This window comes from Ceratotherium simum, chromosome 5 (assembly GCF_057802395.1).
Source record: "Ceratotherium simum simum isolate JZ-2026a chromosome 5, ASM5780239v1, whole genome shotgun sequence".
Taxonomy (NCBI): domain Eukaryota; kingdom Metazoa; phylum Chordata; class Mammalia; order Perissodactyla; family Rhinocerotidae; genus Ceratotherium; species Ceratotherium simum.
This window is the reverse complement of record NC_141904.1, coordinates 40,332,543-40,360,496: the sequence shown is the minus strand read 5'-3', so window position 1 is coordinate 40,360,496 and position 27,954 is coordinate 40,332,543. Positions and strand designations below refer to the sequence as shown.

Below are 27,954 nucleotides of genomic sequence, written 5' to 3'. Positions count from 1 at the left end.
GAAATTATTAAAGAGTTTCTTAATGGTCAACACAGGTTACTTTTTGGAGTGGACTAGGTGAGCTATATGAGCTTTCTTTTACATATATATTTGGCTTAATTTTCCTGCCATTTCCCAGTGGCACGTCTCAGGAATTTCACTCCTATAGTTAACAAAAATTTACATAGAAATGTTTAAGGAGATATATGCTTTTCACATAAGGAGGAAGTTGACTTTTAATCCACCTGGTAATAAAATTCCTCTTGGCAGTTCTTGGGCCTTGTAGCATTTTAATGTTTCGGGTGTGATGGCCCCTTGCAAACGAAGTGCTGTCATGTATTTTCAATCAAGTGTAGAACCTTGTTCTTGTGTGCTGGCTAGGTGCTATTTCATTTGCAAGTTGGGTTCAGAGTTATTATCTTAGTGATGCAGAATGGTTCCTTAGTGATGTCAGAATGGAGATAACCTACACATACTGAAGATGAGTCTTCACCTGCTGGTGAAACAGGAAGAAAACTGTAGAGTGATGTTAGAAGTATCTCCACTAATTGCATAGGAATGAATAAAGGAAAACAAGAATCATCATTTCAGTGTTCTTGCTGGTAGGAAATTCTGTCTTTGACTTATATTATTTCACTTTAAAATATTCTTTTATATTCTCTGCCAAACTAAAACTTTAAGTATATTTATTGATGCCTGATAGGATCCCAAGGGAGCTAAAGGTTTAAAAAGCATGAAATCCCTAGCTAGTTTTGGCTAATTTACCATGATGACCCTCCTCCCCTTTTCTTTAATTTAACTTAAATAAAAGATAAAGTACTATTTTATTCTTTGTGCTTTTTGTAAATATCTTTTCATTTTTAATGATAGTTCATTATACCTTAAAACAACTTTTCTGTTTAATGGTGCACAATAGATGGTGCCAATTATAATGCTCATATAGAGTGTTTGCATGCTTCCCAAAACCTTGCGTAATGTGCTTACAGCCAGGTAAGACCTGTAGTGAAATTGCATCTTTTTCATTATTTGTTTTTAATATCTATAGTTTACCGACGATGACTGTGCAAGCATTGCGTCCTCTGGTCGTGCCAGTCGTGGGCGAAGGGAGAGTGTGGTGAGCGTGGTTTGCATGCAAACACATACAATGAGTTTTAAAATTGCAACAATGTGTGATCACATGAAATCTATTGGAAAGTGAAATTTGCATTTGACAAAATGAGCATTTTCCTCAAATTTAGTTTATGTGAATAATATGCCTTCAAAAATGTGTTCCTGAGAATACGTATTCTCTGTGGGCTATATAAGCTTTCATTAATAACTTGCTTCTTCACACCTCTTATGTGCTAGTCTTTGTGTATTTAAAAGATGTTCACTTTTTATTCTTTATTGCTGTTTTATGCACATGCATTTAAGTGCACGGTTCACCAAAAACAAAAGTTTCTCAAGCAAAATTAATGCTTCCACATTGTATAAGACTCGTAACTGTGGATTACAAATCATGTTGCCATCAAGTTTGCTTTCTTTGGTGTATATTTAAGTTTAACCATTGTTTATACATATTTTAAGACCTGTGAACTTTTTAAGAGTTGCTCGTGGCAAAATTTAAAAATTCTGGTCTTAGAATTCAACTAGAGTGATAATTGTAGAGGCAACAAATAGCTATATTAGAATACAAATTATATAATTTCAGGTTATTCTTTTGGTAAAGCTGGAGATTTTACAGAGAGCTGATGACATTTTTGCTATGTTTAAGAATTAATTTGAAAATTACATTGGTGAGGATGGTGTTTCAGCTTACAGCTAGAATCAAGACCCCAGTAACTAACAGGGTATAATTCTTGTAAGAAAAATAGAAGGCCATTTACTACTAGTCATGTTTTGTGAAAGATGTAAACCCGAAATTTTCATAGAGAAGGGGAACACCAAGTGTTTGTGAGATTTGTTGCCAAAAATTCAGTGATCTAATTAAGGCAGTTGTGGTCCATTGGCAAACCAATTAATGCTGATAGTCACAGCTGAAGGAAAAGGAACAGGCCATGACGCCTGAAAGCACCTTGGAAAGCCATGGAGTGGAAAGGGCAGGGACTTTAAAATAATAATACCTGGGCTTGATCCGCTTCTACAACGTATTAGTGTTAATCACAGTTTCTTTTATTTGTACAATGCAGATGTTAATTACTATCTTTGTAGGTAGGCATAATGGTAGGCATAATATGTGGATTAAATGAGTTACTGTATAGAAAATAACTATCAAAATTCTGAGACAGTAAGTGCCAATAAAATACTACATATATGTAAATCTAGGTTGTATTACTATTACGGTGAATAAAAATACTATTACTTAATTGTATTAGCCCTTAGCAAAACTTCATATTTATAAGCCTTCTTTGTCTCTGTGGATGGGCTTCCAAATTCCCTTCCTGGAAAGGAAGAGTTTTTAAGCAAGGTAGTCAGACAAAGCTGAGGTAAGGAATGGCTGATGAGTGAGGTAAAAAATATTCATGTATTTATTAATTCCGCAAGTGTTTATGGAGTACCTATTATATGCAAGGCACTGTGTTAAGTGCTGGGAATAATGTGGTGAGCTAAACACACCAGATTTTTGACTTCATGGATCTTATGTCCTAGTGAAAGAAATAGAAAATAAACTAGTAAAGGAAAAAAAGAAAGTAACCCTAGGGACTGTGAAGAGAAAAAGCAGGAACATTGTGTGTGTGTATGTGTGTGTGTGTGTGTGTGTCGCTTTGGATGGGGTGGTCAGAGAAAGCTTCTCAGAGGGAAGTGACCTTTGAGCTGAGACTTGAAATGTGAGGAGCTAGCTGCTTGAAGAGCCTGTCAAAGAGCTTTCTAGGCCAGTTCCAAAGTCTAAGGTGGGAAAAGACTGTGTGTGTTTGGGAAACCAGAAAGAGGCTAGTGTAGTTCTTTCATTCTTTTCTTCTACATGGTTCCTGGTTTTAGGAATATGAAAAAGAGGGAACTGTGGAAATTGGAGAAAAGGTACAGTAAATACCCTGCAAATAATTCTGCATTCAGGGGCCGGCCCCGTGGCATAGCGGTTAAGTGCGCACGCTTCGCTGCTGGCGTCCCGGGTTCGGATCCCCAGCGCGCACCCATGCACCGCTTCTCCGGCCATGCTGAGGCCGAGTCCCACATACAGCAACTAGAAGGATGTGCAGCTATGACGTACAACTACCTACTGGGGCTTTGGGGGGAAAAAAATAATAATTCTGCATTCAGCATATATGCGTTTAACAGAGTTGATAGCTATAATGAATTATAAGCTTTGTGAAATATAGTAGAGGCTTTAGGTAGATATTATCCTAGAAACCGTCCTGTTGAGGGTGATGCATGTCTTAAACATGGGAGACTTTGCTAGCCCTCAGGTGGTAAGTGATCTCTGTAGCATAGAACTCGAGTTAAGGTGAATAAAAGCTTATTTTAGGGAGCTGTGATTTCATTTAGGAAACTCTGCATTTTTCACTTTTTTGGGTAGGTTAACTACAGCAGTTTCCTCATTTCATTTCATGATAGTTTCTCTCTCTCTCTCTCTCTCTCTCGCTCGCTCTCTCTCTCACACGCACACAATTTGCCGGCTATATGCTGATGTTCTTATCTTTTTCTTCTCTCTTTTCTTAACTTTTAAAACATCTTGTTTTTTCTGATTGAAAGGTTTCTGCTGCCGATTATTTTAGTCGTTCCAATCGTAGGGGGAGCATTGTCTCTGAGGTGGATGACGTCAGTATCCCCGATTTGACCAGTGTGAGTGTATTGCATGGGGTGGTTGTGTTGTCTCAGGCTTGTGACTAATGGCTATTTTAAAATTAGTAACTTAACTTACTGCCTAGGAAATATTTATTTGAACACACTAGCATAAAATACAGTTGTTTGTTTTGTTTTGGAATGTATATATTGATACTTTCTGATTTTTTAAAAACTTTTTTTCTGTGGAAATTTTCCCCCATGGAACCCATTGGCAGCTCCAACAATTATCAATATTTTGCCAGTTTTGTTTCATCTGTTTCTTCCCCTTTCCCCTCTTTTTTCCCTCTGAATTATTTTAAAGCAAATCCCACACATCATGTCATTTGCCAATAGATAGTTCAGTATGCATCTCTAATTGAGATTTTTTTCATATTCACTATATCATTATCATACCTAATGAAATAAAAAATAATTCCGCAAAATCATCTAATACCTGTCCTATATTTAGATATTCCTGATTGGTCTTAAAAATTTTCTTCCCTTTTTGTTTTCACAAATCTATAAAGTTCTAGGTGGACTTTGAAGGTTGAACAATAATATGCTAAAATAAAATATACTACTTAGTAAAGTAGAACTAGTTTATAGTAACTGGGAAGAATCTGAATAGATTTTAAACATTTGGATTATGACATTGTTTTGAAGAAGTGCTTATCCATTGCTTTCATCTTCATTGGGAGCTGAATTTAGGAAAGATTATCCAGTAGAAATGCCTTGAGGCATTTGTCTTAATGAAGGAACCCCATCCAGTGGATATACCTGCGTGGTTTATCTAACAGCCTGATTTTCTCTCTGACACCTCCTCTCTGATGCTGGCATGAGTGTTGTCTTGCTCCTGCACCAACGTGCTACTGATTATCAAGCCCTTTGAAGTGGATGAGAGGCAGTGTTTCTTAACAAAAAAGTTAGACAGTTTTTTGAATGAAGAGATAATTATTTATATTTAGCACTTCACTGATTGTATTTACATAGCTATTTCTGAACAACTTTAATCCTAAAAGATAATTTTAAGTGTGGTCTTTAAGTATTCCAAATTGTTGGCTCTCAAACCTGGCCGTGTAACAGTCCCATCTTTCCCTGGGTCAGTTCAAGAAATCTCTCTGCATAAAGACTGGCTTTCAAGTCTTCCCCCGAAATAGTGCCCATTTTATTATTTTGCTTAGTAACCTATTTTTTCATAGATAAAAACAATTAAATTTAATTTATTGTGTACACCTTTTCTCTTAAAAACTTTGAATTCTATTAGCCTCTAATCTGTGATATCTGAATTAGTGTTGTGTCCTCCTTACATTTATTTCTTGGCAATTTATTTTAGTAACTACACAGAAGTGAAAGGGTTGACAATTTTTAAAACACTTTTCCCTGCCTCTGCTAATTAAATATAACTCTTTTTTCCCTCAGGTAGTTATTTTGATTTATTTACGTATTTTTAAATAAAAATTGTACCTATGTAAGGTGTATAACATGATGATTCGATACAAACACACACACACACACACACACACGCAGCCTATATGTGTTCAGATCATCATACTCTACACCTTATTACATAGCAAAAGATTCTCTAGATCAGTGGTTGGCCAATGTGGCCAGCCCCTTGTTATTTTATAGCCTGTGAGCCAATAATTTTTATATTTTTAAATGGTTATCTAAGTACCTGCATAATATCCTTAATTTAGCCTCTTGACAAAGCCTAAAATATTTGCTCGTTCCCTCTCTAGAGCAAAAATTATTCTCTAATATTATTTCTTTTAAAGGATGTATTATAATTCAGCTTACTATAGACAAATAAAAAGTGGACTTGATGTTGGTAAGATCTGTCTCCCCCCACACACACTTTTTAAAAAGATAAGCTGTAAATCTTCATTTTTATGTGAAATATCCTGATTTTAAAATGCTGACAATGAATTCATAAGTTTAAAAGACACTTTCTGGCTTCCCCATTGTGAATCAAATATATACATATAGTCTGCTAGCTTATAACTTCTGGGTTAGGAGGTGCTGAAAACGGGTGCTAGGCTCTGATTGGGCAGACTCATTATCCAGTATTTATGGTGGTTGCCCTAGCCTCTTGTCGTCTTGTCTCCTGCATTGCTTTCTTTCTGTTCCATAGGTCAGGCTAGAGTAAAGGAAAAGAGTGTAAATGTGCTAAATTCAGTTTTACCGATTGTTAATAATTAGACCATTTCTGACTGAAATCCTCAGACAGTTTTGCTTTAGGAGATTATTAAAATTTATTGTTGTCTTCCCTTCCATGGTTGGGGAATCAGATCTTCTGTTTTTTGGCTTTTTTCCAAACAGAATTTTTGAATAACGTTATCGTCATATATAAATTAGAAGTTAACAAAGGATTAGAATCAATGACTTAAGCACACTACACTATAAGTCCTTTATTAGTAATGACTATAATTTTATAGCTTTAAAAATAAATAGAACTTTTTTCAAATACCTTAATAAAATACCTTTATCTTCTGATCCCACATTATATTAGAGTTACTGATACTATTGACAAAATAGTTGCTGCATGCTGAAAGGTGCTACACATCAGGTATGCATAGCTCAATTATATCAAATCTCCAGTATCCTTTTAAGAAAAAAATATAATTTGGAACAAAATACAAGTTTTTTTTCTAAACAACTCTTTCAAATGACGATATCAAAATGTATTCACAACTGAAATGCTCTGTTTCTATTCAAAAAGACTCACATGTATTTTCCTATTTAGTAAGATAAAATTATCTGTCAAACTAAGTAGTCATATGCTGAAATGAAGTTCAGAGGGCCTCTTAATTAGAGAATAATAAATCTTTCTTTTAAGGAGAGACAGAGTTTCAAAGATTTGACAGGATTTATATTCTAAGAAATATTGCTCATGTAGTAATTTCAACAAATAATTAAGGAGTTTAGATTTAAAGAGAAAATATCTATAATGTCAAGAGTAAAGCATTTTCAGATGTCCCGGACATAAATAAGGCAAAGGTATTTATCACTGAAATATGGGAAAGATTATAGTATTTAAGACTTTGTTTGCTAGTGATAATTTGAAATTCTTTAAGAAAATGTTACTTTTGAACTTTTAGCATTCAAATGGGAATATAAAGTTTGCCATTATGTGCTCTTCTTTGCACATTAATAATAAAAGGAAATATTACAAACTTTTAGCTAACTTTCAATTTCCAACTGTCAAGGAAACTCTTTTCTTGATTGGAAAATTACCTATTTATTTATTTAAGAGTACAATGGCATAATATTTACTTGAAATTTTTTGAAAATAGTAGGCTATAGTCAGCATTAATGAGCAAGGCCTTACTAGGAAAAAAGAAAAGGCTTTGCTTACCATTTTTTTGTTTTGTTTTGTTTTGTTTTAAATTTTAATCTACATTTTTATTAGCCACCTTTTTTTTAAAGCAATTTGCTGATTTGTTTGTAGTATCTTTTCTATTCAGTTTAATTTGCTTGTTTTACAGAATTGTGACCATATAGTACGTACAGCCTTTGTTTTCTGATTTTTCACTTACTAATCTTATAAACATTTTTTGTATTAGTGCATATTCATTTTTTTCCATGTTATTCATACACAATAATTGTTTTGTTAGCTATAGTCACTATGTTTTACATTAGATCCTCAGACTTTAGTCATCTTATAGCTGAAAGTTTGTACCCTTTTACCAATCTTTCCCTGTTTTATACTTTAATGTATTAAACATGATTACATTTTATTCCACTTAGAAGCCTTTTCAGGATCTGGCAGACTCTTTGGGACATCCTTATGAACATTAACTTGTCATTGTACTGCAGCTGTGTAGACCTCCTGGCGGTTAGAGCACTGGGGCTTTTAGAATACCAGGTTTCAATTAGTTTTTTGTCTAAATGGAAGACAGCACATAATATAGCACAGGTCTGAGAAGTGAGAATTGAAGAGTCTCTGGCCAAATCACTGCAGCCAAAATAACTGGACTGCGGCATGGCTGCTCTAGGCATTTCTTGCTGCCTTAACAATCCCTGAGGTTTGGCGCATGATCAGTTGGGGTTGCGACAATTGGGATCTGTCAGAACATAGTGAAAGCAGTACAGTCAACATTGCAATGGACTAGTTCAGCGATGCAGCCTCTGAAATGTAAGATTATTCCAAATTGAGTATTAAAAAATGGCTGGGTTTGGGAATCATTTTTATGAGGGGCGGATATGAGACAGGATTTCAAATAGACCTAGAAGAATGTTTCTGTATGCCACTTGGTTTTTTCTTTAACTCGTTAGTAGAAGAGAGTTGGAATATACTCTGAGGAAAATAAGGCAGTTTATTCAGATACAGTATTTCTTTCGCTCTGAAGAATAACACGTTAAATATTAGGCAATGTATTTTACTAGTATAGTTGTGATGGAAGATTATTCCTTTTTATGGCAATAATTGCCAATATTAAAAACTGTCATTGCTTGTTTGTTTTAAAACATTTCATATGTGGTTTAAAAAAATCAAAGTGAACTGAAATCAATTCCTTTTTAAGAGTATTACAGCAAGAAGTAGCAAAAAGAGTTCAAAGTCTAAGATAGTATTTATATTACTGATAAAGTACTTAAAAAGTGTTTTCTGAGAGAGAAAATGAACGTGATAAATGTGGGTAATGAAAAAGAACAGAAAAACTTTCAAATATGAGGAAGTTAGAGTGAATTGATCTGAGTAGAGCCAGACATAATGATATTTTGTGTTATAATAATTAACTGAGGAAGGTTTTCAAATCTCTTCTCTAGATTCATCTGGGAGAGTTGGTCTGGGAGTTGGAGTCAGGGTATATTTTCAGTTAGTTAAATCTCTGTGTGACTTTTTTCCCCCTAGTGGTAATTGGGACAGTATATACAGGGAAATATTATGAACACTGGGGTTAAAATTCACAAAACTGAGATCTGGATCCAGCTCTGACATTTAGTAGTTGTTCAACCTTCAGCAAAATCTTTCACCTCTGAATTTCTCTTTCCTCAGCTATAAAGTCAGGGTTTTGGACTAAATCTTTAAGGTACCCACCTTCTTGAAACACTATCTAACTAACACAGCCTTAAGGCTTATCAACAGAAGATAGGATAACTCAATTATGGTATGTCCAGATAATAGGATACTGTGCAGCTGTTAAAATAAATGAGGTAAGTCTGTAAGTACAGATGAGGTATGATTCATTTATTCATTCATCTAGCAATTTTTGAGTCCTTCTATATGCCAGGTGCTATTCTTGGTGTTAGGAATACAGAAAAAATACAGACACAGAGCTTACATTAAAGAGAGATCAGACAATGAATAATTAATAAATATCATGGGGTCAGGGAGTGATAAATGCTATGAAGAAAAAAGAAGTACTTTTTCTAATCTCCAAAACTTGGTAAGGGGAAAAAGAAGATGTAGAATGTATTTGGGACACTATTGTTAGAGTTTTTTAAAGACTTGGGAGTTGATTGCCCTTGGAGTGAGAATTGGAGGTCAAGGTATATGGGATGGTAGGGAGAGAGTCTTACTTCATATACCCTTTTGTGCTGTTTGATTTTTTTTCCCCTTTTTTGATACATGTGCGTGTATTGCTTAAAAAAACAAAAGACAAAAAAAGCCAAACAACTGAATCCTTAATGCTGTGGGGGAAAATTTTTTTGATGATGTATTTAACATGCATTAGTCCAATCTGAACTTTTTTTGGCTAAGTGTACTAGTCTTATCTATGTGTTCTCTGTCCTAATAATGTTTAGATAATAAAGTTTTTTGGCTTTTGGTTTTATCAGACTTTTCCTTTTGATGTGTACAAGTTTATTTTGTATTAACATTTGCAGTGCTAAAACTTAAGTTTATATATAGTTTTCTTTAATGTGTTTCAAATACCATGAAAAGAAAATCTATCTAAAAGTTCGAAACTTTTGTGTAAGGACCTCTTGCTTACTCTATGTCTTCCTTAGGATAAGAATTAAAGTTCTTGACATTTTATCTTATGTGTCTCAACCTTTATTCCAGTTTTATTAGTATGTTTACTTTTAGGTTCCAAACATTGGTTGAACTTGAAGAAGTCAAATGAGGCCGCTTCTTTTTTTCCCCTAAAAAAAAATCAACATGCTTAGCATTTTTCCTGATTTTTATCTCTGTTCTTTTCTAGTTTGATGAAAAATCTGACAAACAGTATGCTGAAAATTACACAAGGGTGAGTATATATATTCCTAAGGGAATTCAGTTCTCAAAGTCAACTAAACTTACTTTCTACTACTATTTCATTCTTTATTTTCCTACAGTTGAACTGATGGAGCCACTTTTCCTCTCTTCATCTATTTCCTGTCCTTGACCCCCCAAATTCCTCCGAGGTTGAATCATGTGAAGCACTGGGAAGAGAAAAGACATTGCGTTTTATTTCCTTGAATGTCACCTCTTAAGCTTTTGGCTGCTTTTTTGATTTTCATCCCTCTAGAATTTAATCTTGAGAAGAAGCCATTAAACACTGAAAATGAAGTGTCTTTAGGAATGATGGTGACAAACTATGAGGTTTTTTTTTTCCCTTCATAGATAAATTATTTTTTTGAAGTAAAATAACTCCTTTCTAGGGGTTACTTTCAGTTTAAAAGTCTCTGACTTTCTTCTACAAGTGTTTTTAGAAAGTCATCTTAGGGAAATTACCAGGATTAATTTTATACTGTACTCAAAAGAGACATACCAGTTCTGTCTAATAGAAATATAGTACAAACCACATATGTAAGTTTAAATTTTCTAGTAGCCACATTAAAGCAGTAAAAAGAAACAGATAAAATTAATTTAAATAATATATTTTATTTAACCCAAATGTCCAAAATATTTCAGCATAATCAATATTAAAATTTATTAATGAGATACTTTACATTCTTTTTTCTGCACTAAGCCTTCGAAATCTGGTGTGTATTTTACTTAAAAAAATCTCTGTTTGGACTAACCACAATTCAAGTGCTCAATAGCTACATGTGGCTAGTGGCTACTATATTGGACAGCACAGATCTATGCGATTTATTAATCCAATATCATGATCTCACATTTAAACTAGTTGTGGAAAGAACAGTGTAAATTTATAGTGATACACGGTGTTGTTGCTGCACCAACTGCAAATAGTATCTCCATTATCAACAAAGTGTTAGAAAAGATTCTAAAGAAGCAGCTTCAGGATCTAAATAGGAACTAATAGACTGCTAATTAGCATACCAAATATAAAGTTCTAAAACTGTTTTAAATTAATCTGATTTACTCATCCCAGTATTGTTTACAGTATAGCAAAGATAAACTTAGAAAACAAAAAACTCTCACACAAACCGTTTCCTTCTTAGTTATGAATTCTAGATTCCAGTAAAGTGTTTGAGTGAGCGAAGTTAAGCTTAGTATGCCTGGGCCCTTCTCTGGACACCCCTTCCCCAAAGCCAATCTAAATTGTCTCTAGGTTGCACTTGGCTAGTTCTTGTCCACACTGTATTAGATCTCCCCCTATCACCCTGCTCCATTTTTAGTTTTCACAGCAAACATATTTGTAAAGAAACAAGACTTAAAAGTGTCATATTTCTTTTTCTATAGCCTTCATCTCGAAATTCTGTCTCGGCAACGACCCCTTTAAGTGGAAACTCATCCCGAAGAGGAAGCGGGGACACCAGCAGTTTAATAGATCCAGACGCGTCATTAAGTGAATTACGGGTAAACAGCAGTTTTTGGTTTGCTTTTTGAAAACAATTTTTTGGCTTCTTTGTAGTATACTGTTATACTGGAACTATTTAACATTTAATGTGACTTAGTAGAAAAAAGGAGTTTGAGTTCTTTAAAAAAATTGTTAATGCAGTTCAGGAATGTGACTCAGGTCTGAAAGGAAAGAGATTAGTTAATTCTTTTTTCTGTTCTCTTTCCTGAACATTTAATAATATTGGAATGAGTTCTGCTAATTTACAAATGCCAAAAAAACTTTTTAATGTATGTAAAAGTAACTCTTTCAGAAATAATGGGCCATATTTTAAATGGAAAATATGTGGATGTACAAGAAACCAGACTCTGGGAATTATTAGTCTTTTGAGCCACTATGGTATTACTTGGCTGCTTGAATACAGTTATCTTTCAATTTTTCATGATAAGACAAGTGTAATAATATTTGAGATAACAGAAATACCTGAGTAATGAAAAGCTCATTTAACCTATTAGTTGAGTCTTCATTCTTACTCACCCTTTTATTTGAAAGATGGGGACTTTCAAAATGTATTTGAATATCTGTTTGCTGAACCTGCTATTTGTGAAGAATGGGGAAGGGTAGTAATAAAAACTGCTTTCATTCAACATTTATTGAGTACTTGGCCCCAGAGATTTGGGCAGTAAAACACTTTGGACTTTAGGAGTTCACTGTTTCATAGGAAGACAAACTGATACAAACCAGTAAAACCAGGTGGTGTGATACTATGGCAGTAGCAAGAATAGGGCTGTTAAGGGAATTCAGAGAAGCATCATCTAAATTGGACTAGGAGAAGAGATAACAAAAGGCTTTTCAGAGGAGACAAACTGAGCTAAGGTGTGAAGGAAGAATAAAAATCAAACAGGCAAAGTTGAAGGAGGAAGGCTTTCTCAGAGAGAGAAATTCGAAGAACCATGGGTTATCTGTATAGCAAAGTTGCCAGAGGGTAGGATGAGAACTGAGGAGTAGCGGTGGATGAGAGAGAAGGCTAGAGAAGCCATATCACAAAGCATCTTGTTGGCAGCCTAAAAGGAATTCAGTTTACCCTAACAACGTTGGAATATTAAACAGGGAAGCGATACTATCTGATTTGCATTCTTAAAGGTTGACCACAGATTGGAGGAAGCACTGGAGGTAAGGAGAACAGTGACCCTGTGGTTGAACAATGGGGATGAGATGAGCAAGTCAAAACTATGATGGGAGAAAAATGTCAGAAACTTGCTTTGAAGAGGATACTGGAGGGTAGGAGTTGGTTGGTCAATAGTGAAGAGAGATAGAAGGTTAAGAGAAGTTTTTTGTTTTCTTTTAAAGGTGAGATTGATTATTATTTTCATTGGTTGGATGGAGCCAGTAGAGAGAGAGATGAAGTTTGAAGAATGAGAGAGCGGTAACTGACAGAGCAGAGTGCCTGAGTGGGTGAGAGAAATGTCCAGGGCTCAGATGGATGGGGTGGCTTAATTTGGAGGTCGCCTCCGACTGACACAATAGAGGAGGTGGAGACGGGTAAGGACTGAGGAGGATTGTAGGCAGGGTAGGAGCAGGAGTCTGGCTTGTGAAATGGGCAACTTTTAAAAGTGAACTGCGGATTAGGAGAGGGTGGAGAGGTTTGGAACAGTGGCAGTGGCAATAGAGAAGGAGAGAGCTGACCCAGGTCAACGTGGCTATAACTTTAAAGATGTCAGTATTTATTGAGCTCTTAGTAAGTACCAGGCATAAGTGCTGGGGATGCAAAGTTGAATAGATAAACTCTTGCCTTTAGGTGCTATTTTCTAGTGGGACAAAAGACAGGAGGACAAGGCCTTGCAGCCTCAGACTTAGCTTGTGCTTGCTGTGTACTTTTACTTCTTTTTTGAGAGAATGACTTCTTGAAGGAAATGAACTTTTTGTATCATAGCACCTGACTCCTAATAGGTCCTCGATAAATATTGAATGAATCAATGAGTAAAAGACAGATAAACCTACCAAGGAGGGAATGAAGGGGGCAGGGGAAGTGTAATACAGAAACTATATAATTGGCCTTTGATAATTGATCCTGCCTGTAGTTGCAGAATTGTGTTTAGGGCCCTGTGGCAGTTATTTCCCACCTAAATCAAGCATCCAGAATAGATTTTATGTAGCAGGGTCAGGTACAAGGGAAACAATATTTTCCATTTAAAATTTGACCTGCTTCATTTTTCTTCTTATAAGGATTATGGTAACATTTGGAGCAAATGCTTTTTTCATCATTTAAATGTTGTCCTCAGACTCTTTCATTTGACTCTGGGTTTAAAATGTTTGTGTTTAACTTCCTTCCCTTTACTTTCTTTTTCCGAAATTAATTGTGGTCAGTAACTAAGTCATTGGAAGACAACTTTGTTCATATCCATTTATTACATTTTTTAAAACTTCTGCATGAGTCAGTAAAATTTGCTGCTTATAATTTACTACGTGTTTTACTAGTTCTAGGTGAAGCATTATACTAAAAATTATTTAAATGATTTATAAAATTTTTAAAATGTTATATTAAAAAATGTTGTAATTTATATAGCTTTTTTCCATGTACATTCCCACCCCTATTTGCTAATGCTCTTTCAACAGGAGTTAATGCCAAGAAAATACTTAACACTTTAGATTGATTGCTCCAGACCTTCCCCAGCCCACTATCACCTGACCTTGTTGCTCCTTTCAGTGGTTTGGAGTGGCAGTTATGTTTGTGTACTTTGATTTTTCTGCTTTTAGTCTGGAATGTACAAAAGTAATTCACATTTTCATCTGAATCCTCTGATTTAAGATGTATTTGTGCATGGTTTTATGCAATGGTTCATTCCTATGTCCTGCAGGATATCTATGACCTTAAGGACCAGATACAGGATGTAGAAGGGAGATACATGCAGGGGCTTAAAGAACTAAAGGTATCAGGGCGTATTCTGCAGCCCAAGCATGCTCTCTGTACGCAGAAGTGTTGGTAATGGTGGTTTCATGAGGTCTGTTAACCCCACTGCACGTAGCTTTACTAACAGTGTTTGTCTTTCAAGCATGTGCTTAACCTGCAATGCATAGGAAAGGTGAACTTTGAATCTCTGCTTATGTTTAAATGTTTAGTATAATTTTTGGAATATTCAGTAAAAGATATTATACTTCACAGTTTTTAAACCTTGTGAAATACTTGCATGTCCCTTGTATCTTAGCCATACAAAATTGAATTGGGCAAACACCTACAAAGTATTCTAAGAATACTATTTTTTTTGAGAATTAGCCCTTAAAGTTCTTCTAAGCTAAAGGAGAGAGTATTGCCTATTTCTGTCACCAAATTCTGTCAATATTAAAGGCAGGCAGAAGAAGCATCCAAGAGAGCATTATTATAAGTATTCCCTCTGAAGGAAGGACCCTAAAGCATGAGGCCTGTATTTTCTTTTTGTTTCGATCTTTTTTACCTGTAGGTCGAAAAGGATTACATGGATTCAGTGCCTTAAAGAATTTGGAGGTAAATTTAAATGGGCCTTATCTTTTTTTTTTTTTTTTGTGAGGAAGATCGGCCCTAAGCTAACATCTGCCAATCCTCTTCTTTTTGCTGAGGAAGACTGGCTCCTCCACTTTATATGGGACGCCTGCCACAGCATTGCAAGACAAGCGGTGCGTTGGTGCGCGCCCAGGATCCGAACCGGCGAACCCCGGGGCGCCGCAGCAGAGCACGCGCACTTAACCACTTGCGCCACCGGGCCAGCCCCGGGCCTTATCTTTTTTGAGCAAGGACAGCTGCCAGTTTTCATTATAAGTGTTGGGTGAGGCAGATATTTTTGTTGTAAATGTTACTTGGTTATCATGCTCTTCCCTGTGTTTTATTATGAAGTTCAAGCCCAATCTGAGGAAACTAGAGGTTTCTCTGAATACATGCATGTCCCTCTTTGAAGCAGACATACACATCAGGCCTCTAAAAAGTGTAAACAAGGCAGTCAGAAAGGTGACTCAGGATATGCCCAAAGGACAAGATGTGGACCTAATGGGCAAGGCTTTCATTAGCCTCCCTGGCATGAAGTAGCCCAGCTACCAGCCAAAACCTTCATGCAGGTGATTGCTATCCGTAAGGAACTTAAGTTAAGGCTCAGGACCAGAAAGGTGGGAAGTCCTGTGGAGAGTGCCCGTGAGGGAAGGCTGCAAGCTGCTGGTATGGCTGATATGTGAGGTTGTCAGTACACATCAGGAGAATTACAGAGTTAGTATGCTGATGTGCTCATTTAGTCTGACTGCTTTAATCTTCAGGATTTAACCCCCACTTTGAGGTTTTAGAGATAAGACTTTTGGAAATATCTTGAATCAAAGGAATAAATCCGATACATTAAATAAATACACTTATATTAAAGTTTCCTATGTAACATAATATATCAGGACAGCAAGCAAGTGATTCAGAGGCATTCTTACTTGCTTTTTATTTTATTTAAAACTTTTTTTTTCATGGAGCCAGCCCTGTGGTGTAGTGGTTAAGTTCACGTGCACTGCTTCAGTGGCCTGGCGTTCGCAGGTTCAGATCCCGGATGTGGAGCTACGCACAGCTTATGAAGCCATGCTGTGGCAGGCGTCCTACATATAAAAAGTAGAGGAAGATGGGCACAGATTTTAGCTCAGGGCTAATTTTCCTCACCAAAATAGATAAATAAAAAAATAAAACATTTTTTTCTTATCTTTTGGATCTATCATTTATTGCTTTCTTTGAAGGATACAAAAAGAACAGATTAAATTTATTTGAGACTTTGGTTTTTTTTTTGATTTTTTGTTTTTTGTGGGGAAGATCAGCCCTGAGCTAACATCCGTGCTAATCCTCCTCTTATTGCTGAGGAAGACCGGCTCTGAGCTAACATCTATTGCCAATCCTCCTCCTTTTTTTTTACCCCCAAAGCCCCAGTAGATAGTTGTATGTCATAGTTGCACATCCTTCTAGTTGTTGTATGTGGGACGTGGCCTCAGCATGGCTGGAGAAGTGGTGCGTCGGTACGTGCCCGGGATTTGAACCCAGGCCACCAGTAGTGGAGCGTGCGCACTTAACCGCTAAGCCACGGGGGCTGGCCCTGTTTGAGACTTTGAATAGATAAGGTCCTTTTTCTTAATTCATGGTCAGTGTATAATTGAACTTGACTTCGGGTTGTATTTATCTTTGAAATAACTCTTTTAAGTGGAAAAAAAATCATTAAAAAAATTATCTGATTGGTGATCAAGCATGGTGGTGTGATGCATCATATCCTGTTAAAAAAGGACGCTGGGTCATTGCTTATGACATTATTCTTGATTAAGTATGTTTGCCTTTGGGGTGCTTTTCCCCATTCTGCCTTCCATCCAGAATCACCTGAGTCTTGTCAAAACACAGGTTGCTAGACTCTACTCCAAGATTTTCTTATTCAGTAGGTCTGGGATGGGATTGAAAATTTGCATTTTTGCTGTTTGTGATGCTGTTGCTGCTAGTCCAGAACCTACACTTTGACAATCACTGCCTTAAACACATTTCAGTAAAACTAATTCCTAGTGGGTATTACTATGTAAGCTAGATTGAAATCATTACAACTGTCTTGACACTTATATTTAAAATGGCCTTCTGTGGTCTGTTATTTAAAGGAAGAGTACATGGTCTATTATTTAAAGGAAGAGTATGTTCTGTAAATTTTATGTCCAATTGATTGTGTTATGTATCATGTCCTTGCATCTACTGCTTGAAGTGTCTTAGATTCTGGTGTTCATGCACTTATGTCCCATTTTATATGGGACTGAGTTGTGAGGAGGACTTTTTTATGCTATTAGCCTCTGAGATGGATCAGAATCGTTCTAAATTCAGCATTATATTAAGATACCTACTATATTTAAACTATTATACAATTGACTTTGCTTATACTCTTTATTTGGGTTGTATTTGTTCCCAATCCTCGTATAAATGCTGCCTATTAATAAATCTTGATTTTTGAAGTATTAAGTGTATGTGTTTGTGTATATATATATGTGTATGTGTGTATCTTTATTGAGAGATAATTCACATACCATAAAATTTACTCATTTAAAGTGTACACAATTCAGTAGTTTTTAGCATAGTCACAGAGTTGGATAACCATCACCACAACCCAAATTTAGAACATTTTCATTACCCCGAAAAGAAACCCCATACTAATTATCAGTCAGTCTCCACTCCTCCTCTCCCACTCCCATACCCAGCACTGGGTAACCACTAATTTACTTTCTGTCTCTGCGGATTTGCCTATTCTGGACATTTCATATAATTGGAATCATTCAATATGTTGTCTTTTGTGATTGACTTTTTCATTTAGCATAATGTTTTCAAGATTCATCCAGGTTGTAACATGTGTCTATGTATATATATATATATATATATTTATTTTATGGCTTGGTAATATTTCAGTGTGTGGATTTACCACATTTTGTTTATCCATTTGTCAGCTGATGGACATTTGGGTTGTTTCCAGTTTTTGGCTATTATGAATATTGCTCCTGTGAGCATTTGTGTACAAATTTTTGTATAGGCATATCTTTTCATTTCTCTTGGGTAGATACCTGGGAATAGAATTGCTGGATCATATGGTAACTCTGTGTTTAACATTTTGAGGAATTGCCAGACTGTTTCCAAAGCAGCTGCACTATTTTACATTCTCACCAGCAATGTATGAGGGTTCTAGTTTTTCCACATCCTCACCACCCTTATCTTATTTCTGGTTTTTTGGTTATAAATTATAGCATCCTAGTGGGTGTGAAGTGGTATCTCATTGTGGTTTCAGTGTGTATTTCCCTAATTACTGATGATGTTGAGCATGTTTTCATGTACTTTTTGGCCATTAGTATATCTTCTTTGGAGAAATGTCTATTCAAATCTTTGCCCCCCCTCCCCTTTTTTTTGGTCAGGAATATTGGCCCTGAGCTAACACCTGTTGCCAGTCTTCTTTTTGCTTGAGGAAGATTCGCCCTGAGCTAACATCTGTGCCCATCTTCCTCTATTTTGTATATGGGGTGTCACCACAGCATGGCTTGATGAGTGGTGTAGGTCCGGGCCCAGGTTCCGAACCTGCGAACCCCAGGCTGCCGAAGCGGAGGGTGCCAAAAACTTAACCACTGTGCCACTGGGCTGGCCCAAATCCTTGCCCATTTTTAAATTCAATTATGTGTCTTTTTATTATTGAGTTGTAAGAGTTCTTTATATATTCTGGATATAAGTCCCTTATCAGATATAAGATATATAAATATTTTCTCCCATTCTATGGGTTGTCTTTTCACTTTCTTGATGGTATTGTTTGTAGCACGAAAGTTTTAAATTTTGATGAAGTCTATTTCTTTTTCGTTGATACTGTTTTTGCTGTTGTATCTAAGAAACCATTGCCTACTCCAAGGTCATGAAGATTTACTGCTATGTTTTCTTTGAAGAGTTTTATAGTTTTAGGTCTTACATTTAGGTCTCTGATCCATTTTGAGTTAATTTTTGTGTAAGGTGTGCAATAGGAGTCCAACTTGATTCTTTTGCATGTAGATATCCAGTTGTCCCAGCACCATTTGTTGAAAAAGCTATTCTTTTCCTATTGACTTGTCTGGGCACCCTTGTCAGAAATCAATTGATCATAAATGTAAGAGTTCTGGACTCTCCTCTGTATCATTGATCTTGGTTTGGTAAACATTTGCATTAGTATTTTTTGAATTTATTTCCAGAAGTGATGACTTTTTCTTTGTGAAATATTTCTTCTTTTTAGCCTTAAAAAAAAAGTTACTAGGGGGGCTGCCCAGTGGCATAGTGGTTAAGTTCATGCACTCCACTTCGGTGGCCCAGGGTTTGCGGGTTTGGATCCCGGGCGCGGACCTACACACCGCTCATCAAGCCATGCTGTGGCGGCATCCCACATACAAAGTAGAGGAGGATTAGCACAGAGGTTAGCTCAGGGCCAATCTTCCTCACCAAAAGAAAAAAAACTTAATAGGTAGTAGTAATCTACCAAGTTAGATACAGTTTTTTAAAAACAGACTTGTAATCTATTTTAGGCAGAAAACTTTGAAGTACATAAAATTTCAGGCATTTTGTGGTAGCTCTTTTTTAAGTAGTCACTTTTGCATTCCTTACTTATTTAAAAATGACTAAAATTTGAATAATTGCTTGAAATAAATGTTTACATATTTACATTAGCAGTATTATGCAGAACAGGAAAGTATTGAAAACAATGTCCAGGAAGTAGCAAAATTCAAATAAGTATAAAGTTTACTTGTGTAAAAAGATGCTGTTTTCTGTTGTGTCATTGAATTCTAAAGGCCAAACAGCTTGTTAAAAACTACAGGAGTACCATTTCTGAAAACGTTGGTGGTTCTTCACTTTACGTTTCTTACAAATATACATTGTCTGCACACCTTTTCATCTTTCAGAGGCTACATTGCTGCTTGGTTTGTTTTCTTGGATAGCAGAGAGCACATAAATTTCTTATAATGGCATTGTTGGCTTATTATTGTCCTCCTGCTTTATGTGCATGTTACTTAACAAGGAGTTCACCTACTGCTTGTATTTTGCAAAAATGCATCTTCATGTGTTTGTGCCAGTGCTATAGTTTCCTGTTATATTGCATATAGGCAGTAAACATATTTTAGATATTAGGCTGATGACTTTGACTTTCATTTAGGAGTCTTTGTCTGAAGTGGAAGAAAAATACAAGAAAGCCATGGTTTCCAATGCACAGTTAGACAATGAGAAGAACAATTTGATCTACCAGGTCGACACCCTCAAGGATGTTATTGAAGAACAGGAGGAACAGATGGCTGAATTTTATAGAGAAAACGAAGAAAAATCAAAGGTAATTGCTCATCTTGTATCACACCTTTCTCTTGGGTCAGAAAATAAAACCTGCCATTTAAAAAATGCTGGGGTTGATAGAAGAATGCAGCATACCTGGGAAAGATGTTTTTGTCAAAACTGATTGGTCCAAGGAAATTGATAGATCATAAGATCTATCCTGAAATATTTTCCTTTTTTAATTTTTATAAAATTTATTTTATGTTCTTAAGGAAAAGCTTATGACCTCCTTCAGTTTCTGTAAGTAGAATACAACTCAAGTTTTATCTTTATTGTCTATCTCTTAATTGAGACAATTACAGTGGATTACTTACTTCTTCCTGTTATAACTGGCTGGAACTCCACAAAGCTCCAAACGCTTTCAATGAGATGGTTCACTTTTTCTTTCTTTTTTTCATTTTTCAAGAGAACCTGTATTCTAAATAATTGGAGAGAAGTCTTGAACCAGTTTTTAAAAATAGCAGTGTGGAGATGTGGGTCAGAAATCGACAGATGTTTTCTTTAGAGTGTTGTAAGCTATGTTGTTAAAACATGCAGATGGAAAATAAAAGCCACTGCCCAAGGTCCAGAGTTGCGCTTTGACAACGGCAGAAAACAAATTGGGTTCTCTTGAAAACTTTTTGGATTTGGACTTCTTAAAATGTTGATGTCAGTCCAAGCAGAGAACAAATGGATATTATTGCCAAAAAATGAATTGCCACTACGTTGCAGAAATAAAAAACCCAGAAAATAATTTAGGAAATGTGCATTGGTGAAATGTTAGAAACAATAACAATCTGAATTTGTACATAATAAAGGGAAAGAAGGTGTTAATATAACCTCTAAGGGACCAGCATTATTACTGTAGACTCTATAGGAATTTCTTTCCTTGAGGACTGAAAATGCTCATTCCAGTCTGTTTTGGTCATGTTTAAAAAGTGTTAGGAAGTGTTTGCCAAGGGTTTAGGGGAAGGAGGGATGAATAGGCAGAGCACAGAGGATTTTTAGGGCAGTGATACTATTCTGTATGATAATATAATGGTGGATACATTATACATTTGTTAAAATCCGTAGAATCTACAACACCGAGAGTGAACCTTAATGTAAACTATAACTTAGGGTGATAATGACGTGTCAGTGTAGATTCATTGCTTGTTACAAATGGGATGTTGATATTGGGGAAGGCTGTTCGTGTGTAGGGCAGGGGTTATAAGGGAACTTTGTACTTTCTGTTCAATTTTGCTGTGAACCTAAAACTGCTCTAAAAAATAAAGTCTATTAAAAGAAAAAGGATAAGAAGACTTCTGTCTAGATAGGTGAAGAAGAGTCTTCTGGGTATTTTCGTATTGGGTAACAGTGGCCCATTGAAGAGTATGATTTGGTGGCAATAGGTGGTTTCCTCTTTGATTCTTCCTGTATCTCATGGGCCAATGCTAGAGAGTCTGAGCCATCGAATTTTAGCTAGAGTCCTTGGACCCCTTTCTTGCCTTCCCATGCGTTTTTCATATCTATTTCTGGCTCGCTGCTTCTAGCAGATTAGAAGGAAATCTCATGCTAAGTATTTTAATGGCCAGTACTAAAATGAGTTCTTATCTTTCTGTCTTCTCAAATGTCTTTGAGTATTTTTAAAATTAAGAAAGAAACCCCATGATTATCTATTTTAACAAACTTCGTTTTTCCCTTCTGTCATTTTCTAAGATACAGAGATGTCTCAGTGTACACAGAGTTGTGTTTTTTTAATTTGTTCTTAGAACAATCTGTGCTTTTCAAATTTGAAAAATCTTTAAGCTTTTTTAATACCCTAGAAGTGGGCTCCAGGTAGAAGACTTGGTGATAGTGTCTCTCTCTAACATATCTTCACCCTGAGCTCTCTTCTAAACAGATGTTGCCTCACGCAGTAGAATGTTCATGTTCAGAGACACAAAAAGGTCAGGCACTCTGGTATGTTTCATTATAGCAGCAGACAGTGAGGGTAGAAGAAGGGACCATTCAGTTACAGCAACAACAATATTAATACGATTTTTCAAAATGTCTTTAGTGCTTCCTGCTGGGATTATAATAACTGCATCTTAAACATTGTTTTTATACCTACTTTATGGACAGAATTCCTGATTAGGAATGTCTCAAATATACTATTCTTTTCTTAATAGCTATTCATTTTTGTAGGGAATTCTTTTCCTTTTTTTAGCTTATCTGAGATTTAAAAAAATGTTTTATTACAGATTTTAAACATACAGAAAAATAGAGGAGTATGATGAACCCTCTTAACCCGTCACCTGCTCCCAGCAACCATCAATACATGGCCAATTTTGCCCTGTCCATTTCCTCCACTCCTGTTATTTGAAGCAAGTCCTAAGTATCCCATATTTTAGTATGAATTTAGGTATGGCTCTCTAAATGATATGGACTCTCACTCTCTCTCCTTTTTAAACTTAACCACAAGACCATTTCACATCTGAAAAATTAAAAATAATTCCTTTATACTATCTATCCAATCGTTAAAATTTCAGTTGTCTCAAATGTCATATAAACGATTTTTCCTTTTTACACTTAAAAAAAAGTGAGGATCCAGATAAGTTCCACACATTGAAATTAGTTGTCATGTCTTTTAAGTCTCTTTATTTATAGGTTTCCTTTGATCTCATTTTTTCTCCCTTGTGGTTTATGTGTTGAAGAAACCGGATTGTTTGTCTTAACAGTTTCCGTCAGTCTTAGGAGTTTTGCTGTTTCATTCCCATGGTGTCTTTAACATGTTCCTTTTTCTTCTGTATTTTCTATGAATTAGGTAGTTAGGTTTACAGGCTTAATCAAATATAGTTTAGTATTTTAGCAAGTCTGCTTCATAGGTTATCTTCCTTCAAGAGGCCCGGATGTATGGCTGTCTTTCTTTGTGATGCTATAGCCAGATACTTACATCTGTTAGCTGATTAGGGGTTGCAAAATGGGATATTCTAATTTTATCATTACTGCTTTATTTTATTTAATTATTTTTAAACAGCTTTATTGAGATGTAATTCACATATCATACAATTCATCCATTTAAAGTGTACAATTCATTGGCTTTTTTATATATTCACAGATATGTGCAACCATCATCACAGTTTTAGAATATTTTCATCACGTCAAAAAGAAACTGTATACCTAGCTAATCATCTAGACGATTGAGCTATCATCTCCCTGTCTCCCACCACCCCTTAGCCCTAAGTAACCACTATCTACTTTCTGTCTCTGTAGATTTCCCTATTCCAGACTTTTATATCAATGGAACCATATAATATGTGCTCTTTTGTGATTGACTTCTTTCACTTGGCTTAATATTTTCAAGGTTCATCCATGTTGTAGCATGCATGAGTACTTCATTCCTTTTTGTGGCCTAATAATATTCCATTATATGGGTATACCACATTTTGTTTATCCATTTGTGTGTGTTGATGGACATTTGTTTTTTTCCCCACTTTTTGTCTATGACAAATCATGCTGCTATAAACATTGTGTACAAGTTTCTGTGTGGAAATATGATATCCTTTCTATTAAGTATATACCTAGGAGTGGAATTGCTGGGTTATATGACACCTCTATGTTTAACCATTTAAGTAATGCCAGACTATGCCAAAGCGGCTGCACCATTTTGCATTTCTACCAACAGTGTATGTGACTTCTGATTTCTCTACATCCTCACCAACACTTGTGTTTTCCAGCTATCCTTGCAGATGTAGTTTTGATTTGCATTTCCCTGATGACTAATGATTTCAACTATGTTTTCATGTAGTTAATGACTGTATATCTTCCTGGAGAAATGTTTTTTCAGATCTCTTGCCCATTTTTAAATTGGATTGTCTTTTTAGTATTGAGTCGTAAGAGTTTATATATTCTAGATACAAGTCCCTTATCAGATACATGATTTGCAGATATTTTCTGCCATTCACTGGGCTGTCATTTCGCTTTCCTTTGCTTTACTAAATAACGTAAGTCTATCTTTAAAGAGAAATTTCCCCTCATCTGTTATTAGTCAGATGAGACAGTTTACGTGGGAAAGGCAAGATAAAGCCTTGATTCTTTTATTTATGAGTTTTCAAAATAAAAAATGGTTGTTTAGCATCCTCTGATAGTGACCAGTTATTTGGTTTTTTAGAAAAATATTATAAAGTTAAGAATTAAAGGATTTGATGATTTCAATCCACATAGCTTTTATTCTTACTGATTTTCAAATTGTCCCACCTTTTTTTTTTGTGAGGAAGATCAGCCTTGAGCTAACATCCATGCTAATCCTCCTCTTTTTGCTGAGGAAGACCGGCTCTGAGCTAACATCTATTGCCAATCCTCCTCCTTTTTTTCCCCGAAGCCCCAGTAGATAGTTGTATGTCATAGTTGCACATCCTTCTAGTTGCTGTCTGTGGGACACGGCCTCAGCATGGCCGGAGAAGCGGTGCGTTGGTGCGCGCCCGGGACCCAAACCCAGGCCGTCAGTAGCGGAGCGCGCGCACTTAACTGCTAAGCCACGGGGCCAGCCCCAAATTGTCCCACCTTTAACTAATGCAACCCTCTTCACATTGACTCCCAAGTAATTTTGACATGAGTCTAATTGTTTTTGATAGCTTCTTTGCTGTCTAGCACAAGGTGTTCTCCACTCATTTGGTAATTTCCTCCTCCAGACCAGGAGTCAGCTATTTGTCCAAGGAGCCCTGCTTCTCTTTTAGTGGAGCAGTGTAGGTGTCGGGGTGCTCTTGCTACCAAGTTGGTCACTGTTTATAGGCCTTTTTAGTGGATATATCAGGGCAATATGTATGTAGGGTTTTTTTTTGTTTTTAAAGTCAAAATATATTATGAGTTTATGCTGATAGTTCTAGTTCATATTCAGGACTCTAGGGTTTTTACTTAACCTCTTCTGTCTTACACATATATATCTCCTTTTTCCCACACTACCATTCCCAGTGCTCAAAGTCACTGGGGAGGATAGTAATTATGTTATATTCTGTTCTCATTGCTTTATCCAACATTACCCAGAATAGCAATGCCAACATTACCACCAACAATATAATTACTGAAAATAGTTAAAAGTTTTTTGTTCTCTTTGGTGGTTTTTTTGCTGCTAGGCTATGTATAGTTCAACCATTGTTTTTAAAAATTACTTGAAATAGTTTCTCTCTCTGTGCTTATGCTACTAACTGGATATATAGTTAGGTTGACTGCATTTTATTTTTAATTTTTATGAATTGCTTTTTAAATTTTTATTTTTAAATTATTTTTACCTTTCATTGTGGTAAGAAACATAATAAAATTTACCTTTTTAACCATTTTAAAGTGTACAGTTCGGTAATATTAAGTATATTCACATTGTTGTGCAACACATCTCCAGAACTTTTTCATCTTGCAAAACTGAAACTCCACCCGTTAAACAACTCCCCATTTCCTCCTCCCCCAGCTCCTGGCAGCCACCAGTCTACTTTCTGTCTCTATGAGTTTGACTACTCTAGGTACCTCATATAAGCGGAATCATATAATATTTGTCTTTTTGTGATGGGCTTATTTCACTTCCAGTAATGCTCTCAAGATTCATCCATGTTGTAGCATGTGACAGGATTTCCAGTCCTGAATAATATTCCACTGTATGTATGTAACACATTTTGTTTATCCACTCATCTGTTGGTTTGCTTCTACCAGGAATTGCTTTTTAAATTTAATTTTTTCAATTATGTAAAATATTTACATAGATCTGAAGTCAAATCAGCAAAGAAAATATATTCAGAGAAGTCAGTCATCTATCTCTGTCTATTCATCCCTATTCCCTCCTTCCTTATGGGAATTTTTAAATTAAATGCTTTATCTTTCCATTTTTTAAAATCTAAGAAGATGTATAAATTTTGCCATTCAGAAAAATTTATATATATATATATACACAAATATGTATATTTGCATGCCTCCTTTCTTAGAAATGATAGCATACTATAAATACTGTTCTGTACCTTTATTTTATCACCTTATGACTGTAGTATATAGAGATCTTCCTTATTCTTTTTTATCACTGTATAGTTATTCTGTTGTGTGGTTATACTATAGTTTATTCCACCAGTTCCCTGTTAATGGACATTCGAGTTGTTTGCAGTCTTGCTGTTAAAAAATAGTGTACTGCATGGGTCTTTTTGTATTTCTGCCAATCTTATGGGAGTCATAAAGGTGGGTTTGCTGGGTTGAAAGGTGTGGTAATTCTCTAGAAACTGCTGAATTATTACACCATTTTACATTCCCTCCAAAAGTATGAGAGGGCCTATTTCCTTGCCCATAGTACTTTCCCCTAGATATGCTGTCAAGTTTTTGGACTTTTACTAGTGTTTTGGTGAGAAATACAGTTTTACTTGACATTTCTCTTAGTGTGAGCATCTTTTCATATTTAGAGCGATTTCTGTTTCCTTTTCTGTGAACTGTCCATTTCTTTAGCCTATTTTTCTATATAGTAGTGTTTTTTTTTTCTTTCTTTCTTTCTTTCTAATTTTAGAGGCTCTCTATATGGAGAGATGATAACATTGCATCTCTGATATAAGTTGTAAAATTTTTGTTTTTGGCAGTGTGTCATTTGTCTTTTCAATTTGCTTATCGTGTCGTTTGCCATTCAAAAGTTTTTATTTTTATATAGTCTAATTTAATACCCCTTTCCCCTTCTTGCTTGTGGATTTTTGAGTCATTTTTTAGTGATATTTTCCCCACTCTTTGGTTATAGAAATTCACTCATCTTTTCTCTAGTAACTGTACCCTTCCTTCCTCCCTCCTTTCCTCCCTCCCTCCCTTCCTCCCTCCTTCTCTTTTCTTTCTGTACACTTTTGATCTATTTGGAATTTGTCCTGGTGTGTCGTGTGAGGTATGGTTCCAGTTTTCTTTTTCCCTATGGATATCCAGTTTTCCCACCATCACTAATTTAAAAGTCTACCTTTTCTCATTGATTTGAGTTGCTCTTTTTGTTTTGTTGTTGTTTAATATATTTGTTTATGTAATTGGGTCTATTTCTGGCTTTTCTTTTCTGCTCCATTGGTCTGTATTCATATGCCACTACAACACTGTTTTAATTATATAGGCCTTATAATGTGTTTTAATCTCTAGTAAGGCTAGCTTTCTTCTTTTTCAGTACGTTTTTTTTTCTGGCTATTTTTTCTAATGTTTTTCTTACAAATAAACTTTATAATCAACTTTTCTTGCTTTGAAGAGGAAAAAACCTGATAGTATTTTTATTTGGACTGCTTTAAATGTATAGGTTAATTCTGGGGAGAACTGACATTTTTATGATGTTGAGTCTTTTTATCCAAGAAGATGGTGTGCCTTTCTATTTGTTCAGTTCTGCTTCTCTGTCTTCCGGGAATATTTTATATAATTTTCCTCATATAGATTTTGGATATATTTTATAAGTTTATATATGTGTATTTTCTTAATCTTATTTTTTGATACTGTGTTTATTACATCTTCTCTCTAGATTTTGTTTGTATCTATGAAGATTATTGAATTTTGTATATTATTTTTATAACCTGTTACTTTTACTAAGCCATTGCACTTTTCAGAGTAATTTTGCCATGGATAAGTTTGGGTTTTCTAGATATATAATCCTCTGAGATGAAAAATTTAAATTTTCTGAACTTTTTCATAGAATACAGAATTTTTCTAAGTTACTATGCTTTGGCAGTCAAGGCGTGTTTCTGGAGGTCATACTTAGCCTCTGTATTATTATATCATAGATGTTCCAGTTTGTCATGTGCCATGATCATTGCAAACCAT

At 35.5% G+C, this 27,954-nt stretch overlaps 1 protein-coding gene across 13 annotated transcripts in view; it reads left to right on the top strand.

The window, feature by feature from the left end:
- The window catches only part of LRRFIP2 (LRR binding FLII interacting protein 2), a 114,745-nt gene that overhangs the window by 60,169 nt on the left and 26,622 nt on the right, over nucleotides 1-27,954 (top strand). For 8 of the 13 annotated variants that reach the window (XM_087430702.1, XM_004419494.3, XM_087430709.1 and 5 more), the window contains 4 exons: nucleotides 9,864-9,908; nucleotides 11,291-11,407; nucleotides 14,246-14,317; nucleotides 20,048-20,218. In XM_087430702.1, coding sequence (XP_087286828.1) covers nucleotides 9,864-9,908; nucleotides 11,291-11,407; nucleotides 14,246-14,317; nucleotides 20,048-20,218 — 405 coding nt within the window. The remainder of the gene's footprint in view (nucleotides 1-9,863; nucleotides 9,909-11,290; nucleotides 11,408-14,245; nucleotides 14,318-20,047; nucleotides 20,219-27,954) is intronic. The other 5 variants (XM_004419495.3, XM_087430710.1, XM_087430708.1 and 2 more) reach the window with 1 other exon arrangement.